Source organism: Melitaea cinxia, chromosome 25 (genome assembly GCF_905220565.1).
Source record: "Melitaea cinxia chromosome 25, ilMelCinx1.1, whole genome shotgun sequence".
Taxonomy (NCBI): Eukaryota; Metazoa; Arthropoda; class Insecta; order Lepidoptera; family Nymphalidae; genus Melitaea; species Melitaea cinxia.
The window spans coordinates 7,720,847-7,740,523 of record NC_059418.1 but is presented as its reverse complement, the minus strand read 5'-3'; the positions used below and the strand labels follow the sequence as shown (position 1 = coordinate 7,740,523).

The following is a 19,677-nucleotide window of genomic DNA, read 5'->3' as shown; positions in this document are numbered from 1 at the left end:
CTGTATTTTTACCGCACTTCGAGAAAAGAAGAAGGTTCTCTATTCGACTGTTTTTTACGTGTGTTTCCTCATACCTCTTATAACTAGGTGTACTGATTTTCATGATTCCCTTTGTAATCGAAAACCGGTGCATATGATGTGGTGCCATTTAAATTTGAGCAAGATCTGACGAAAATCTTTTTTGTTATTACGAACGCCACGTGCATTAGAAGTCAAAGAAAATGTATGTATATTTTCGTTTACGGGGAAAAACACAAATGTCCTAGCGACGTGAGGATCCATACTCTGACAAAAATGATCGGTGTCTAGATTTTGTCTAACAGAAAAATAGGCAGATTTCTATTAAACTAGTTTTTACTAACACAAACTAGGGACTTGTCCCCTCGCTACGAAACAATCTAATAGCCGGAAATTATAACTTCCTTTTCGTAATATTCCAATCAAAATCACCACAGCATATTAAGTATATTAGAATGTATATTAAAATTAGTTATTGTGGATTATGTACCACATACCTTAGCCCTCTGAAGTTATTTTTCTTATTTAGGCGTAAAGGTACTAAAAATATTTTAGTGAATTTAAAAAAAATAACAATTTTGTTACTGGCCACAAAGAATTATGGCAAGGGGTGAAAAGAAAAAACTCTCAAATGCGGTTTTACTCCGATATTACTGCGAATAAAGCAACAAAATACCGCTTGTATCTTAATATTAATTAGACAGCCGGAACCGGAAGGTCAAGCGACCTTACATTTTCGCAATGCAGCTCGACCTCGTGACCTTATGCTTGCATAAAAAAAAATTAAGGAAACCCAAACTTTATACCTTAAACATAACGCGTCTTTTCGCTTAAAACTTCAGTTCTAATAATTAGTCACACAATATTCGACTTTAACGTTATGGTATAAGATTTACTTTCCACTATCCCAAATATATATAATTAATTTTGTGCTTTATGGCTTTAGTTAAAAGGTGCCTTTTCGTCTGTATTGCTCGATAGCGCAATGCCGTTGTGACGTCACACTGCGTACGAATAAATAGGTCAGTGGGTAACCAAGTTAACTTGACCCCGGTTCGCGTTACACGTGCCTGGGTTTAGGGGTTTTGCTAAATTGGATTTTATAGAATGCTCGTTGTGGAATTGATTTTAATTTTTATAATGATAATATGGGATATAATGGATTGTTTTTTTTTTAATTTCATTTTTGATTTTTTGAATGTGTTCGATTGTTAAATCTATTGGATTCTCGATTATTAGGCACTCTATCCTTTTGTTAATAATGTTATAGTTTAATTCTATTGCTAATATTGTTCAATTTATGTTATTGTACTTCATTAATATTTAATATTTGCACACCGTAAGATAGAATGTTTGGATTATACGAATGGTAATCTTGTACAACTAAAAAAAATGTATTCTAGGATTATTATTATTATAATCTTTTTTATTTTTGTTTTTTCATTCGCCTTAAGTTTTTGCAAACATGTTCGATTTTTAAATTTATTTCTTGATGTTGATATTAAATTGGATAACCTCCAATAATATAATAATAATAACCTCCATCTTTATTGTGGAATCAATTTTTTTTAATTGTAGATATTTTATTCAGTTTTGAAATACGTTCGAGTTTTAATTTTTTTTTACTTATTAAATTAAATTCTTACACCTACCTTACCTAATAGGTACAATAAGTAACTACCCCCTAGTCCCTACTGTGTATTGTATTAGAAAAAGGGTTTTTTATTGTTGATGTTTTTTTAAATTAAATTTGTTTTTCGATTTTGTAAATAAGTTCGATTTTTAAATTTAACATTATTTTATAATGCAACCAAGTTATAATGATTCCAGATTTGAGGCAGAGTGGCTTTGGTTATACGCGTTTTGTTGGAGGTTTTTATAAAATTGGATTTTGTTGTATCAGAGAACGAATCGATTATAATTTTTAAACGTGGTTACCTACTGGTCGGAGAAATACATTTGCTTTAAAAATATATATTTTGTATTGTTTGAAATTTAAAAAGATAATGGAAACTATTAAAATTAAATATATTTTTTTACAAAATTTGTTTCAAGAAAATTTCAACATTTTAATTAAAGAATTTATTTTTATTTTTTTTATCTACCTATCGCTCTACTAATTGCGTTATTCTATTTCGTAAACTTACTATTTATTTATTTAAATTTAAAATAATTTATTATTTACAGAATAAAATATCAATTAACAAACCTAGGTATAACCTAAAAAACATTAAATCTGAATAATATTTGCATCCATATTTTTCATTTCATAACCGATATCCACAGATTACTATTACATTATTTTTCTTCGCTTCAGCCTGTAATAACCCACTACTGGGCATAGGTCTCTTTACCCATGTAGGAGAAGGATCAGAGCTTAACCCACCACGCTGCTCCAATGTGGGTTGGCGCATATATTCCCTACTATGAGTAACGATCGCTATCAGGTCATGATAACAACAGGGATCGACGGCTTAACGTGCCCACCGAGGCACGGTTGGAGGACCCACAAGGACTGTACCCAGACCACGGTAAATACCTGTATGGCCAACACAAATATTTGTTACGTGCGGGGATCGAACCCGCAACCGCCAGCGCAACAGGTACAATCCACGGCTGTGACCGTTGCGCCAACGCGACGTCTATTTATTTTTCTTAGTTTACAAATATTAAAAGGAGTTTCTATACATATATTTATGAAGTTTCTCTTTTTTTCCAGGACCGTGGCGGTCTAGACAACATGCGGTCTCTAGAACATTACCTGACAGATATCATGAGAGCTGATACTTCAGACCATTTGAAAGGTAACTTTTTATATTATACTGACTTACCCGGAAACATGGTTCATTCACATCATCATACGGATAGAGACACCACTGCCACCTAGGAGTATTTAAAATAATGTACGACTTATTCCTTTTTAATACCCCCTCCCCAATTCGAAAACCATGATATTATGTCCATTAGTTTTGGAGCCCCTATATGAGTATCCCCCCCTCGTTACACCACTGGACCTACCAATATAAAAAATAAAATAAAACTCAGTCTAAGACATTTTAGAGGAGTTTGGTAGCAAACACTTAACATAAGGATATTAAGATTTAGGGCATGTTTCGCCGGTGGTGGGTTACGCTATTCGACGGATAACGGTATTCAACAGATATCAATTTATGATACGTTATCGAGTTCTTCTAAATTTCTGAGATATTTCTATCCGCAAATATGAATCTAAATGTTCAAGTTTATAGTTTGAGAAGAAATAAATCATAATGGCCTATTTTTAACTGAATTCAAAAAAGGAGGGTAAAAACAACAGTCGAACTCCTCCTATTTTTTTAAGTCGGTTAAAAACACTTAAGTTTTTCATAATTAACCTTCTTTCAACCCTCGAACCTTAAGAATTTATTTATTTATTTATCTAAGGTCAGTCAATAGAAACTTGTGTTATTGTAAACATTACACCAGACAAAACCGCGTGAAGTATATAGTCACGTCCTGTTAAATACTGCATCACGGTAAATTAACATATCCTATACTCACACACGAACAAACATACAAATATATATCTTAACACCAGACTTTAAAGTCCAAAATACTATAACGTTGCATGAGAATCAAAGTATGTAAGCAAAAATAGTTGCTAGATAAATGTAAATAGAGTTTAAAATACTATGAAAACAAAATGGTGTTACAAATTTAACAAATGTTTAAATATCTGTTTTTATTATATACAAGGCTTATGTAGTTTGGGTAGCTAAAAGGATTTATATAAAAACTAGATGACTTGGTGAACTTTATGTCACCTACATAAAGTGAAAAGTATGGATTAAAATAAAAGAAAAAAAAAACTTTCTGAACGCACCCATGAATATTTGACAACCAAGTGACAATTTTTTGACAAAAGACGAGATGTTTCACAGCTAGAAATATTTTGTATTGGAAAATGAAATTGTAGTTTTTTGTATTTTACGTTACTTATTATTTACGTTTCTCACCGTTTAAACCTTCCCCGAATTTCCAGTAACAATTCAAGATTATTATTCTGATATTCCCACGGAACCGCGTGACCCAGCTAGTTATACTATAGTAGTAAGATTCTGCAAACTCCGTATCGCCATCTTTTCTTTCTGATTATAAATATACTAGTAACCTCGATTACCAACATATCGTATACTAAAAACTTCTCCGAAACACGCTCCATCTTATGGCATAAGTATTATTCCGATCGGTTCAGTAGTTTTCGCAGTATAACTCAACAAAAAACCGCTTCTCCATTTATTAGTATATAGATTTGTATGTTATATACAAACTTTGTTCTGACAAAGAATTGTCCAACTTGCTACAATCATTAGGTAGTGATGCGCGTACATACATTTTGGCGATATATTTCAAAATCAAAATCAATAATACAATACCGTTGACGCAGTTTCTAGTTTGTAGTGCTTTCTGCTCCGCGGGTTGTTGGTTCGATTCCCGCCTGAGTCTCGGTTTAATATTTGTATTTAGATATTTATGTATGTATTATTTCCATGTATATTTCCAAAAAAAAAAACCACGAAGCTATATCAGCAGCCTGTTACCTGTAACAAGTATTAAGTTACTTACCTTAGGAACAGACAACTGTGAATGTTACAAGATATATATATTTATAACTAGCTGCCCGTACAGACTTCGTTCTGTCAAAAGTTAATAGTATTTATTTTTTTGTATTAAAACCGTGGGCCTTAAGGAACCTTAGCAACATTTATTTTTATTTATATGTACTTTATTACATACTACAAACTGCGCCCACGGGCTTATCTAGATAGATAATACCCGAGCGAAGTCAGGTTATAAGCTAGTTAAGTTATACATTGTGTTGTTAATTTATTTGTTGACTTTACTTCGTCACTTCTGTTACAAAAGACCGGACAGTGTTGATCTAGCTTACTAGATGTGGCAAACCTTTTTGTAACCTATTTATAAAATATAGACTAACTGGCAGTGTTCTGCGGTTTCACATTTGAGAAAAAATATTACATAATCTTTCTTGGTAAATTGGCACTACAACACAAAAAGAATTTTTCGATTCGGACCAGTAGTTTCTGAGAAAAGCGTGGATAAACAAATAAATGAGATAAACTGAAAGTGAATATTCCTTTACTCTAAATCTTTATTAAAAGTTTAACACGTCCATATACAGAGGCTATAAAACGTCAAGGTAGGCTATAATAGGTCACAGTAAACTTTTAGATGTTGAATAGTAAATATGACGTGAAATTATGTTTAAAAAGGCAGTCAATACTAATAAAGTACTTTCTATAAATTTTTAATTTTAATAACGCCTGTGGTGGCAGACATTTTGTGTAATTTTATTATGTGAGATTAAGTTTACTAGCACTTTAACACTATCGAAACGTTTGAAACATGACAAAGATCTCTATGACCTACAGAAAATTTTAATTTTATCATTGGCCAGTTGCTTATATTTATATACGTACGTATTATATTTATATTTTTCACTTCGAAGATTTCGCAATGCTTGAAGACAAAAGTCTTCGAGCAATGCGTCCTGCTTGTGTTAACATACGGAGCCGAGGCGTGGACACTGATGAAGGGACTGGTCCACAAGTTTAAAGTCGCTCAACGTGCAATAGAACGGGCTATGCTTGGAGTTTCTCTCAAAGAAAGGATTAGAAATGAGACTATCCACGAGAGAACGAAAATAACCGAAATAGTCCACAGAATTAGCAAGTTGAAGTGGCAGTGGGCATCTGTGTCGCAGGATCGATGGCAGTTGGAGTAGACGGGTCCTGGAGTGGAGACCGCGTCTTGGCAAACGCAATGTGGGACATCCTCGGGCCCGTTGGACCGACGATCTACATTAGATTGCCGGTGTAGGCTGAATGAGGATTGCGGAAAATCGGGATGTCTTGTGCGAACTTGGGGAGGCCTATGTCCAGCAGTGGACTGCCATAGACTGAAGTGATGATGATGATGATGGTGATGAGGCCTTTTTAACAATTGTTGATTTTTTAAATTTTATGTAAATATCTACAGTAAAATGTCAAATAAAAAATAAAATAAGCAACAGAACGAGATCAGAATGACCACAAGAACAATAAAGGTTGAAAACAATAGTTTGCTGGCAAACGTTAAAAAAAACCCGACTTAAATTACAAAACTTTGATAGACGAAAAAATAGTCAAGTAAATACGCCTTATCAAAGATTGCTTAAAAAGGAATCATCAAACATCAATCAAATTTGAATGAGACCACGTCACAAGTACCAACTTTCGATGAAAAAAAGAATCAACGAAAACGGTACCCCCATTAAAAAGGAATGAGGTTACACATAAAAAAATTACAGTCAAATCGAGAACCCTCCTTTTTTGAAGTCACTTAAAAAAATAACTCGTTTCGTAGGTAGTTTCGTAGGCCATAATAAAGCAAGTACGCTAAGCATCAACGTAAATCTACGCTCGAAACACTGTCAGATCTAGTGACTCTACAGTCATTGTATTACGCAAGCCTTTTATGCTATGTCCTTGGCGTTTTGTTAAAAACAGGGTTATTAGTATACCGTGTCACCTTAACTAGCAACTAGCATGCATATACGAATAGGAATGTATTTGCGACTAACATTTGCCCGTAGCTTCGTTCATTTGTCACGCTTACGGCTATTACGCTTTGTTTGCTTGCAAACCTAAAATGTCGGACTTCATTCGCATTGACAAGTAAAACGACGTAGGTAGGTGATAAAGTTATTCTATTAAATACGCATTATTAGATATAACTCAAAAAGTACTCGGCAGATCTCAGTTTAATTTAAATGGGACCACGTAACAAGCACCAGATTTCAACTAAAAGAGATGATTTTTTTTCTTTAAAAATCGGTACACCCAGTCAAAAGTTATAAGGTAACACAGATAAAAAATAGATTAGAAGTCTCCATTTTTGAATTTTAAAGGAGTTTCTGAATTCGATTGTATTTTTTTATATAAGACTTGACTGGACGGACCGATTTTGATATATTTTTTTAAATTGAAAGGTGTTGCTTGTCATGTGGTCCAATTTAAATTTAATTGAGTCTTGACAATTACTATTAGAGTTATATCTAAAAGTGCGTAACACAATCTTTATATCTAATTGAGGTAGGGCACAGCAGTAATTTCCTGCTCGAAATATGGAGCCCGACTGAAGTACCACGACCTTACAGAAGACCACAGCTAAATAATACTGTTTTCAAGCAGTAGGTATTATGTCCCTGTTGGTGAGTAAGGTGACCAGAGCTCCTGTGGGGTTTTGGAGATTGGGTCGACAACGCGGTTGCGTTGCTTCTGATATTGCAGGCGTCTATGAGCTACGGTAATCGCTTACCATCAGGTGAGTCGTAAGCTTGTTTGCCGACCTAGTTAAATAAAAAAAATCTATTCACCTCCACTGTCAATACGGCTATAGCTAGAGCTCCCTTACTCACACAGAACACAACACTATTTGACAGCAGTGTTTTTGTTTGTGATCTTCTGTAAGGTCAGTACTATTTTGAAGTATGATAATTCCTAGTGTACCATTTTTTCGCTCAGAGACAGCACAGATCTATTAAAAATATTTAGAAATAATTTATCTCAAGCACACATGTCTGCATGTTTTACTTTGTGTATTAAAATAAAAGAAAATATATATTTAGATAGAGTTGATAGAGATATAGATTGATAGTTTTGTAGATGAGAAGAAAAAAAAGGATAGGTATTTTATTCTAAACGTTTATAGGCTGTAAAAAGTCACACTATATACGATTGAAGCATTTTTCGTGCGATAGGAAATACGCTAGTAACTGAAAATGTGTTGTATATACCTTAATCAATATAATTTAAACGTAATTCTATCTCTTTTACACGCATCATATGCATATATAGTTGTCCTTTTCCTAGTTGCGATATTACAAAACCATCTACTAACAGTAACTAATGCGCTATTCGCAGTAATATGCCCGAAACGCCCACGTAACATGCTTCCTACTGAAAATACGACTAACAAAACAAATAGACAAGAAATCCAAAACAACAGATCAACTTTTGACATTTCCAATTTGGCTGCAACGCGTAGGTGATTAAAATAGACGCATAGACTAGACCTGATTCTTACCTCGTGACTCAATAACATAATAGACATTATCTGACCATTTTAAAAGTCACACAAATAACTCGAGAATCAAAACACAAACAAAACACTCTAAATTACACGGGTTATATCTACGTGCTAGGATGGTAAATTAAATAGGTAAGTGATAACTAGGTCACGGATGGTATGGCGCGACTTCTGAATTTAATCGCGTAGTCGACACGGCAATGGCGGGCTAGCTGAGTTGTCAGTACGAAATTGCGCGTGAAGAGGGCGCATGCGTGAGTTTACTTTTTAAAAATCACACTAAATTAGAAGCGGAGACGCGCTAGCTCTATTTATAAAAATAAAAAAATAGTGCGTTCGTTCAGAAGTGCAGTGAACTGTGTCTTGTGTTATGAAAAGTGGAAAAAATTAGGATTATTTATTTGGTATTACATATTTATTGATTTTTATATATATATTTTTTTAAATTTAAAATGAGATAGGTTTTTTATCATATCAGGTTTGTTCTTTAATAAGGTTGGATAAAGGATATATTGAGTTTATTGTATTTATGCCTTGGACAAGTTATTCCATTTTTTTTCGATATTTTTATATTATGTAGAGTAACTCTACATGATAATTATTTTACATAACTATCATTTTCTTTAAAAAATTTAGATTATAAAGTATTTATACTTACAGGATATTTGTCTGAGATCTACAGTGTTTCCTTTTTTTGCAACAAACTATTAAATTGTCTCAAATATTTTTCACATTGTAGAAGAGAAAAAAAAGAAAAAAAGTTAAAACTTTTAACACTAAAAATCTTAAGTATTTTATTTTAAAGTATATGATTTAGTAACAATAAAAATATAGATTAAAAATCTATGTATTAATTACGTTAAGCAAAAACTTTGTACCCCTTTTTACAAAAATTGCGCGGACGGCTGAGTATGAAATTTCTCACACTTATAGTTTATATAGAGAAGGTAGAAGAAGTGTAGAATGCTAATATATTTTTTAAATTGTGTATAAAAATATATTAAATCAATAAAAAATAATTACACACACTAAATACATGATGTATTTGACACACACACGCATATTATACTTTTGTTAATTGTCAGTCTGTAGTCAAAATAAAATTTAAAAAAAAGGTTCTTTATATTCATTATTATTTTGTTATTTTTTAATTTAAATTTTTAATTACGATCGAATTTCGAATACCAATAAATACATAACTAAAACAGTCTAGATCATGAACATTAAAATTTGCTATTTTATCTATATTCAGAACAATAATACGGAAGTTCCATGTTTGCTTGAACTCCCTTATCTCAGAATGAACTAGTTTGATTAAAAAATTATTTTTACGTTAGATAGCCTATTTTTTGGATAAGATTATAGACTATATAACATTGCATTATGACATATCGTGAATCTAGTATATTTCTAAAACAATTTCTTTGCTATATCGTTTTGAAGTTATACTTCTTTTGGCGTGTTGGGGAAAAATGATGAGAGTAAATTTTACGTTGCGCGCGCACACCGTCACAAAAAACCGATACTCTGAAGTTATCTAGTCAACGAAAAATAAGTTAGCAACGTGAAGTAAGCCAACCAATGAAGTATAACTTCTTACTGGCGTACATAAGTACTGCCACACATTTTTTTTTCAATTTTTCAAATGTAGAGAAGACCTAGAGACAAGACGATGTGCATTTTTATCCTCATGTCCTCATTTACGCCGTGCGATGTTTTGCAGTCTAACTTAATAAGCTTCACAATTCCTAAAGTGTGTCTAAAGTAAGTTGATGTTTTTCCTTTGCTAGCAAACAAATTATGAACTAGGTAATGATAGATTTGCTATCATGACAAACATATTTTGAAGGACAGATTTTTTTACAACATATTTTGAACATATTTTGAAGGACAGATTTTTCGATAAGTGGGCGAAGAAGCGGGTGAGTAGCTAGTCAATACGAAGAAGATATATGAGAAAAAATATTGTGGCCTTTATCGACGCAAATAGCACCCAAAACAATGATTGTTATAATTTCTGTCTGTTTGTCTGTGCGTTTTTGCACGTTAATCTCAGAAACGGCTTATCCCATTCAGATGTGATTTTGACTAATTATTGTGGTAAGCTTCGCTTAACATTTAGTGTTTGTTTAATGTCAATCGGTTCATAAATAAAAAGTTATGCCAATTTAAGTAATCGTGTTGAACATGTCAATAACCAAAACGCGGACGAAGTCGCAAGTACAGCTAGTTTTACAGAAAATCCAAAAAATCAACACTTTTTGGTGTATATTTCCTTTTTTTTTCGTTAACCTTTTAAAGAACCTCGCGTTACTATGTCAAGGTTGATTTGTTTATTGTTATAGATGTCATTTTTACCGACTTTATAAAAAAGAAGGTTACGTTTTGCTCGACTACGTTCTAATAAGTGTTTTGATTATTATTATTTTTTGTGTTTATGATTGTATTTTTAAGGGAATATGAGGTTTGACAGCCGTTTTTTTTATATTATATTATATAATATTACTAGGTCGGCAAACAAGCGTACGGCTCACCTGATAGTAAGCGATTACCGTAGCTTATAGACGCCTGCAACACCAGAAGCATCGCAAGCGCGTTGCCGACCCAATCCCCAATCCCCCAGAAGCTCTGGTCACCTTACTCACCAACAGGAACACAATACTGCTTGAAAACAGTATTATTTAGCTGTGATCTTCTGTAAGGTCGAGGTACTTCCCCAGTCGGGCTGCTCCATATTTTGAGCAGGGAATTCCTGCTGTGCCCTACCTCAGTTAAATAAGCCGTTCTGGTGTAGTGGTGCGTGTGCCACTTACGTTCTTAAACACTGGTGGCTTGTGGGTTCTATACCTCGGGGTGGATATTTGTATTTGTATAAATGTTTTTCGTCGGCTTGGATGTCTTTCCTTGTGGGTCTCCCCACCAGTCCTCCGAGAGCACGTTAAGCCGTCGGTCCCGGTTGTTATCATGTACACTCCTTTTATTATGCTATAGGCTAAATTGTGATCATGATTTGAATATAAATTTCCTACCAATCCTTCGTATATCCTCACTGTCAGTAGCTTTACACGTACCATATTTCATTGCAAACAGTATATAGATTTTTGCTTGAAACTTCTGCACAATAGGCCCGCACTGTGAGTGTGACTGTGTGTGTGTGACTATCTAAGAGATACACGAAACGTAACTGGCTATGAGAGAAAGAACGAAAGAAAATGTTGCTCGCACGTCTCTTACTCCGTTCGCCTCGTCCGATTACACTTTTCGTATCACTCTCGTCACGAATTCACCAGCTTACTATCCAAATCAAGCGTGCGTTAGGAAGTTATACTTCAAATAAATTACATGACAGCTCCGAGTCTCCGAGACGCGATTTGTGTTAACTCATTATTCAATGAATTCAATTATAATAATTAATTCAAATAATTATCATCATCATTACAGCCTATACAGTCCACTGCTGGACATAGGTCTCCACAAGCTTATGCCAAAAATAACGTGAACTCATATGTTTTGCCCATAGTCACCACGCTGGGCAGGCGGGTTGGTGACCGGAGGGCTGGCTTTGTCGCACCGAAGACGCTGCTGCCCGTCTTCGACCTGTGTATTTCAAAGTCAGCAGTTGGATTGTTATCCCGCCACCGGTCGGCTGTTTAAATTCCAAGGTGGTAGCGGAACTGTGTTATCCCTTAGTCGCCTCTTACGACACCCACTTCAAATTTCATTCAAATAATAAAGCTTTAAAATTAAAACATAAATCGTTACAGCAAAAGCTGGTATACTGTTATAACAATATCACTAGTATCATTTATGCAATCCTGCAATGGATAATAAGTTTCAGCTATTAATTTATCATAATCAATACATCTATACAAATAAATAAAATTGGAGTGTCTGTTTGTAATATTAAAATAACCGCTTTTTAATAAATGCACGTGGGACACGGTACATATACCAAAATAAAATTTAATACAATTTCTGTCTGTCTGTCTGTCTGTATCTCTGTTTGTTCCGGCTAATCTCTGAAACAGCTGGGCCGATTTTGACGGGATTTTCACTGGCAGATAGCCGATTTAATAAGGAGTAATTTAGACTACTTTTATTTTAGAAATTTATTTATTTTATAAATCTGCCAACTGAAAAATAACTTTTTTGTTAAATTCCACGCGGACGAAGTCACGGGCACACCTAATATATAATAAAAATGTAAACGTAATATGTTTGTGCACGTTACTTTCAGAAACAGCTTATCCGATTTAGATGCGGTTTTCATTAATATATTGTGATAAGCTTCACTTAACATTTAATGTCTGTTTCATGTCAATCGGTTCATAAATAAAAAAGTTATGACAATTTAAAGAATTATGTTGAACATGTAAATACACAAACAACGATGTTTATAATCCAAAATAAACCAAAAGATATATGAAAAAAAAATGCTGCTGATTCCAGAGGAAGGTTTATATGTATAATGCTTTATATAGTAGTACACTGATCGTTTTAGAGGTTTCTAATGTGATGTCGTAAATAAAATACATTCTGTAGCATATTTAGTATCAGAATTGCACCCGTGCGGTCGCTAGTATGGAATACGTACACCAACTCTTTTCACGTGTCGGAGCACACACATATCTTATTTTTATTTTTTCTTATTATTTAGCTAGCTAATTATGCTAGTAGTTCGCGTTGATATTGTAATCATTTGCTAACGTTTGGTTTTGTCGTTCGTGAGTGACCTTGTGTTACAAAACAGTGGCGCAATAGTGATGTGCAGTTATCGAAGACAATTTAAAGTGATTGTCGATTGTTTTTTTTTTTCGAAACATGACTACGTTTTTGTCTGACTTCAATAAGAAAGATGCACAATTCGATTGAATTTTTACGTGCGTTATCTTTAACTTTTTTCTGTGTTTCGATTTTGAAGACTCTGTTTTATTATTGAAAGCTGGTGCTTTTCATGTGGTTCCGTTTAAATTTAATCGATATCTGACCAGTCGTTTTTTACTTATTTTCGCCTTCTTACTTTGTATTATTGAATTTCGGATTTATTTTTTTGACCATGAACAATATTAAAATAAAATTTATAGAGTAACAACTATACTTCTAGATGATGTATCAAGACGAAACCTACACCAAATTTTAGGTTATAGTTCTAGGCATACAATTATTAAAATTGAATTCAATTTCTTGCGTCATACGGGAACAAACATACACAAAGACAAAATTCCATTTTTTTGTTTTCTACGTCTATCGTAAAGATGGCGTTTTCTTTCGAAATATCTCTCACTAGATGTGCCATGCAGTTTCACACGCGTTCATTTGAAGAAACAATTGTGTTTGCTCGCAAACTAAAAAAATACCGACTTCAATTACACCGACTAGTAATACAAGGACAGTCAACGAAATAATATTCAAGTAAATACGCGTTATTAGAGATTAGCTGTGCTCGCGACTTCGTCTGGTTGAGTTAAAAAAAAATGTTTAGTTCGTAGTTACAAAATAAATAAATTTCTAAAAAGGTAACAACTCCTTAATACATCAGCTATCTGGCAATGAAAGTCCCGTCAAAATCGGTCCAGCCGTTTCAGAGATAAGCCGGAACAAACAGACAAACAGACAGTCAGACAGACAAAAATTGTAAAAAGTGTAATTTTGGTATATGCGTCATGTATTTAGGTAGTAAAAAGCTGTTATTTTAATATTACAAACAGACATTCCAATTTTATTTATTTGTATAGTTAAATCAAAAGTACACGTCAAAAATCGATCAAATTTAAGTTGGACCACATGACAAATTATCTTTTGATCATGATATTGAATGTTACGTATCAAAATGTAATTTAAAAATACAATTTTAAATGAATTTTTTGAGGACAGAACAGAGTGCCTAGTGTGAGTTTTATTCACAGAAACATGACAGAAACGCGCTTATACGCGAAAATTATTTTGCATGGGAATTTAAACAGTGCAGCCTAGACGATAAAGAATAGTATACGATACAATCGATACAGAGTCATCTAGCGGCAAACGCGAGAACTAGGTTGAAATCCCGAATTTCCCATACAAAATGAAGTTAAGATTTACGCCCGTTATTGCGGGACGGATTAAACGAAACTCTAGGCACTCAGGTATCCAAACGGGAAACAATATTTATCCAAATACAAATATTCATCGCGAGCAGAAATCAGAAGCAGAATCAGAATTTGGTTAGTAAAAAACTTCTTTATAGAAAAAAGAGTGCGTCCGTACAAAGTACACATGTCAGAAGTTAAACTTCTTTGGTAACCTAATTGTTGTCTCGTTTATATTTATACAAATCTAATGCTTGAGGTTTCCGTTCTAGCGCTATCGGCAAAAACGTTGCCGTTTCATCAAAACGTTGCCGTTTCATCCGTAAAAATTTTACCCTCATGTCCCCAAAGAAGTTTCACTTCGAAAAATTATTTCAAAAAAAAAAAAAACTTCAAAAATAATGTACAATTAAACATTTTATAGTTGTTACTTGTTTTGATAATAGTTATAAGTAAATTTAAAAGTAGGCACGACTACATTAACAAACGAATTTAGGACCTTGTCGTGTCAAACTCATTGTATATTCGTTCCACGTTTTAACCTTTTAGTTTTATAGGTTAATGTGGTAAGGTTCTACAGTGTTAATCTATTGATTACAAATCAATGTATCTTTCAAATTAATCTTTTTTAGTATGTTTATAGTATATGTATAGTTAGATAGATGTATATAGTATGTGTATATATATATATATATATATATATATATATATATATGTATATAGTTAGATAGTATATATTATCACTTCAGCCTATCGCAGTTCGCTGCTGGACTTCACAAGTTCGCGCCAAAAATGACGTAAACTTATGTGTTTTGCCCATTGTTACCACGCTGGGCAGGCGGGTTGGTAACCGCAGGGTGGCTTTATCGCACCGAAGACGCTGCTGCGCATCTTCGGCCTGTGTATTTTAAAGCTAGCAGTTGGATGGTTATCTCGCCACCGGTCGGCTTTTTAAGTTCCAAGGTGGTAGTGGAACTGTGTTATCCCTTAGTCGCCCCTTACGAAACCCACGGGAAGAGAGGGGGTGGCTATATTCTTTACTGCCGTAACAACACTGTAGGGTAGTAAATACATATATACTAAAGAGGATACTTAAGAGGATATGCAATTCAAACCCGGCAGAAGTGAAACTTCTGAAAAGTCATAGGAAGGTAAACCCTTCTGATTTGTTCTATCGACGATAATCACGGTTTGGTGAAAAAGGCCGTAAGCGCCATGCAAAATCCTTTAATGCAAAATTCTCAGTTCGACAGTAATTAACAAAAAAATAGCACATGTACCTATTGCAGTCGTTTGGAATTTATCTGCTTACATACATCTCGACGATTAATTCCTATTTACAGAGATTAAAACTTTCGATTTAATCGCATACAAAATAATAATGCCATTAACCTTGGTAATTAAGATGTATTTTTAATTATGAACTGATTATTTCATTGAATTACGTACGTAAATATATTTATCTGTGTACGAAACCTGACCTTTTCTCATTATTTGTTCGTTTAATACGTGAAATAGCAAGGTTTTGCGCATTTCGTTTTTTATTATTAAATATTTTAATTCAAACATTCAAAAAAAATGAGTCATAATAACCTAACAAGAAATATATCAAAACAAACACTGCAAATCCCTAGACCCCGTTCTTAATATAAAATCTGCCATTGGAATTAAAATAAAAACACACTAAAAAGTTCCATTTAGACCAACATATAAAGAAAGAATGAAATAGCCGCATGTGAATAACTTTAAAAAAAATATATAGAACTACAAATTACTTATTATATTTATCTATATATTAATACGTTAGGCAAAAACTTTGTACCCCTTTTTACGAAAATTGCGCGGACAGAGGAGTATGAAATTTCGCACACTTAAAATGTATACAGAGAAGGAGTGCAGAATGCTAATATTTTTTTTTTAATTGTGTATAAAATATATTAAATCAATAAAAAAAAAAAAACATCACACACACTATCACGTATTTGACACACACACGCATATTATACTTTTGTTGATTGTCAGTCTGTAGTCAAAGTGAAAATTTTTAAATAAGGTTCTTTATTTTAATTTTTTTTTGTTTTTTTTTGTAACTTAAAATTTTAATTAAGGTCGGAATTTCGACCCTGGATATTCGAGTTCCACAAAGTCGTAGGTTCTGTCACCTCACACTATATAAATGACAAAAAGTTATAACTTTTAAAACAATAAATAAAATTAAATGTAACATTTTTTTTGTAATCTTAAATTTTCTGTGACTAGTATAGTTCCGTTCAAGAACTAAATAAACAAGCAACCAAAATAATCAAAACACATTTCGCCTCTCCTCAAAGTCGGTTGCTCTACATACATAGGAAATAGGTCGCAGCTCCGACCTGACCCAAACAACACACGACCTGCCATATAGGCCATGTAACGTCATATAATATCATTAATAGTATTTATTCACTGGCTTTTCATTTGAAAATGTTAAATCTATACTAACATTATTATAAAGAGAAAAAAAAATTTGGCTGAACAAGAAAGGAACGTCGCTCGTGCGGGTTATACACCATCACGCTATGATTCACCCATTGTCAACCCATCGGTACTGACTTGGATAGCAAAATTTCGTTTTTTTTTTTCGTGTCATTTAACATCACGCTATATATTATTTATGTAAACTTATTATTTTAATCAAGAATTTTTTTTAAATAAATTACAAAAAAAAGTTTTTGTTTTATGTCAAAAGTAAAGTAGTAAAAAGTAAAAGTAGTTTAAGTACAAAAGACGGCCTTATATAGAACAATTTATTTCAGACAACCTTTGGATGGAAACTTTTCATAGAACCTATAAGTATATAATCGACAATTATGCGTGTACCTGATCTAACTAAATGAATTTAATTGACAGCCCAAACATTACTTTTGATTGCATACATTTATTTTATGATTTACTAGCTGTCGCAATATACTCTGTACCGCCATTTTTTATTCGTCAGTTCACTATATTATTTAAAATTTTATTTAATACAAACCTTTTTTGAACTAATACTTCTTTAGGGAAACATAATAAGAGTAAATTTTTACGGTGCGCGCGCACATTGTCACAAAATACCGACACCCTAAAGTTGGATAGTCAACGAAGAAGAAGTTAGCAATGTGAAGTTAGTCAATGAAGTATAACTTATTATGTGCGTACATAAGTATACAAACACAAACTTTTTTTTAAATAATGAACACAAAAAACAAAGAAAGAATTATGTAATTCGGTGCAGCGTTTGAAAATTATGCGAGTATAACATTTTTATTTATATCGATTTTTTTAAACAACTAGGTCGACAAACAAGCGTACGGCTCACTTGATGGTAAGCGATTACCGTAGCTTATAGACGCCTGCAACACCAGAAGCATCGCAAGTGCGTTTCCGACCTTACCCCCCATCTCAGGAGCACTGGTCACATCACCCACCACAAGAACACAACATTGCTTGAGAGCAGTATTATTTAATTGAGATCTTCTAAGTAAATAAGGTCGAGGTACTTCCCCAGTCAGGCTGCTCCTGAATTTTCTCAATTTTTTTTTAAATGAATAAAAAACTTTTTAGTGTAGTTAAGTTAAATACAACTTTTTTTTATTTATAATTTTTTTTTTGAAAATAATCATCCCTATTTTGTTATCGTATATAGATATACAAGATCACATGTATATTATTGTACTAATTATTTCGCAGTTGGTTAACAATTAAATATATGATGTCAAGGTGAATGACCAGAGTTGCGAAATGTGACGTGCTTCGTATGGGTTCGATAAGGCAGTGTTTGGACGTGATTTTTATTTTTTATCTTTGACTAGATGTTACACGTAGTTTTACTTGATTTTTATAACATTATGTATATATATTAAGGATAAAAGTTTTCCGAATCCGCGATTTATTAATTGGTCACGGGATGACTGACGAGGCCATGGTTGCTGTAAAGTATCCGAAACGTTGGGCATTTAAAAAATGTAATGAGCCGTGATAAATTTCGAAAAAATTGTTTCATTATAATGAGTGATGCGTAAACATTAGAGAACAATATTATGTATACATCGTTTAGTTATCATTACTTTGAATTTTTATTTCACAGAAATTAAGAAATTTAAAAAGTATACGATGATTGCTAAATGTGATTAAATTTAACCACTTTTTTAATAAGAATTCTATTTGAATTAAATTACTATCTGATCAAACAGACGTTCTGTCTTGCGATCTGTCAAATACATGAATAAAGAAAAGTTTAAATGGTCGTGGGTTTTCTGTAATTATAAAAACTAGTGGTCGCCAAAGGTCGAACTTCGACCATATTTAAAAATTTAAATAAAAAAAGACAAAAAATGACTAAAATAAAGCATACCTTTTCAAAATATTTTAATATGACCACAGTCTTTAATAATAAACAAAAGAGTATATATACGTGTGTGTCAAATACATGGTAGTGTGCGTAATGTTTTTTTTTTTATTGATTTAATGTATTTTTTACATAATTTAAAAAAAATAGCATTTGACACTCCTTCTCTATATAAACTATAAGTGTACGAAATTTCATATTCCTCCGTCCACGCAATTTTCGTCAATAGGGGTACAAAGTTTTTGCTTCACGTATTAATATAGAGATGAAACACTATCGATATCGATAAAAACATGAAATTGCTACATCACTATTGTCGTCGGAAAATGCATGTCATTCGTGTCTAACTTGTGTTCTGCTGGTTATTATTAACCGACGCTACAAAAAGGAATAATAGATCTTACAATACTATATTGCAGCCGGGGACAAAAAATGTGCAAACAGAATACGTATATGTTTTATTGTAATTGTAATTATTGACTAGCATTTACGTAAGATTAGGTTTTTAGTTTGTAAAACGACTTCAAAATAAGTACGATAAATTCAATTCGACTGTTTCTCTTTATATGCTTCTTCATAACTTTTATCTTGGTTTGTTGGTTTTGAATATTCTTTTTTTTTGGAATTTTCCTCTCGACAGATCTGAGGAGTACTTTTTGAGTTATCCTTGATAATTTTATTTGCTAGCAAACGCAAAAAAAAATCGACATCAATTACATCGACAAGTACTACAACGTAGGTACACAAAAAAAGTAGTCGAGTAAATACGCATTATCAAAGATTACTCAAAAAGTAGTCATCAGATCTCGATTAAATTTAAATGGGACTACAAAACAAGTATCAGCTTTCGAATAAAATAAGAATCATCAAAACAAGTGAACCCAGTGAAAAGGTATACGGTATAATACAACGTAGGTCGACGTATAAGTAGTCAAGGAAATGCACATTTCGAACTCAAAATGTACTTGTTAAATCTCAATTAAATTTAAATAGCATCACATGACATGCATCACCTTTTGATGAAATTTTCTTTATCATAATCGGTCGGTAATCATATATAAAAAAAAAAAACAATCAAATTGGAAACCTCCAAAT

The 19,677-nt window shown here is 32.9% G+C and overlaps 1 protein-coding gene across 1 annotated transcript in view; it reads left to right on the top strand.

Annotated features, from left to right (window-relative positions):
• The window catches only part of LOC123665920 (cytoplasmic polyadenylation element-binding protein 2), an 83,943-nt gene that overhangs the window by 33,210 nt on the left and 31,056 nt on the right, over window positions 1-19,677 (top strand). Inside the window, exon 2 of the mRNA XM_045600149.1 lies at window positions 2,738-2,822. Within this exon, the coding sequence (XP_045456105.1) occupies window positions 2,738-2,822 (85 nt within the window). The remainder of the gene's footprint in view (window positions 1-2,737; window positions 2,823-19,677) is intronic.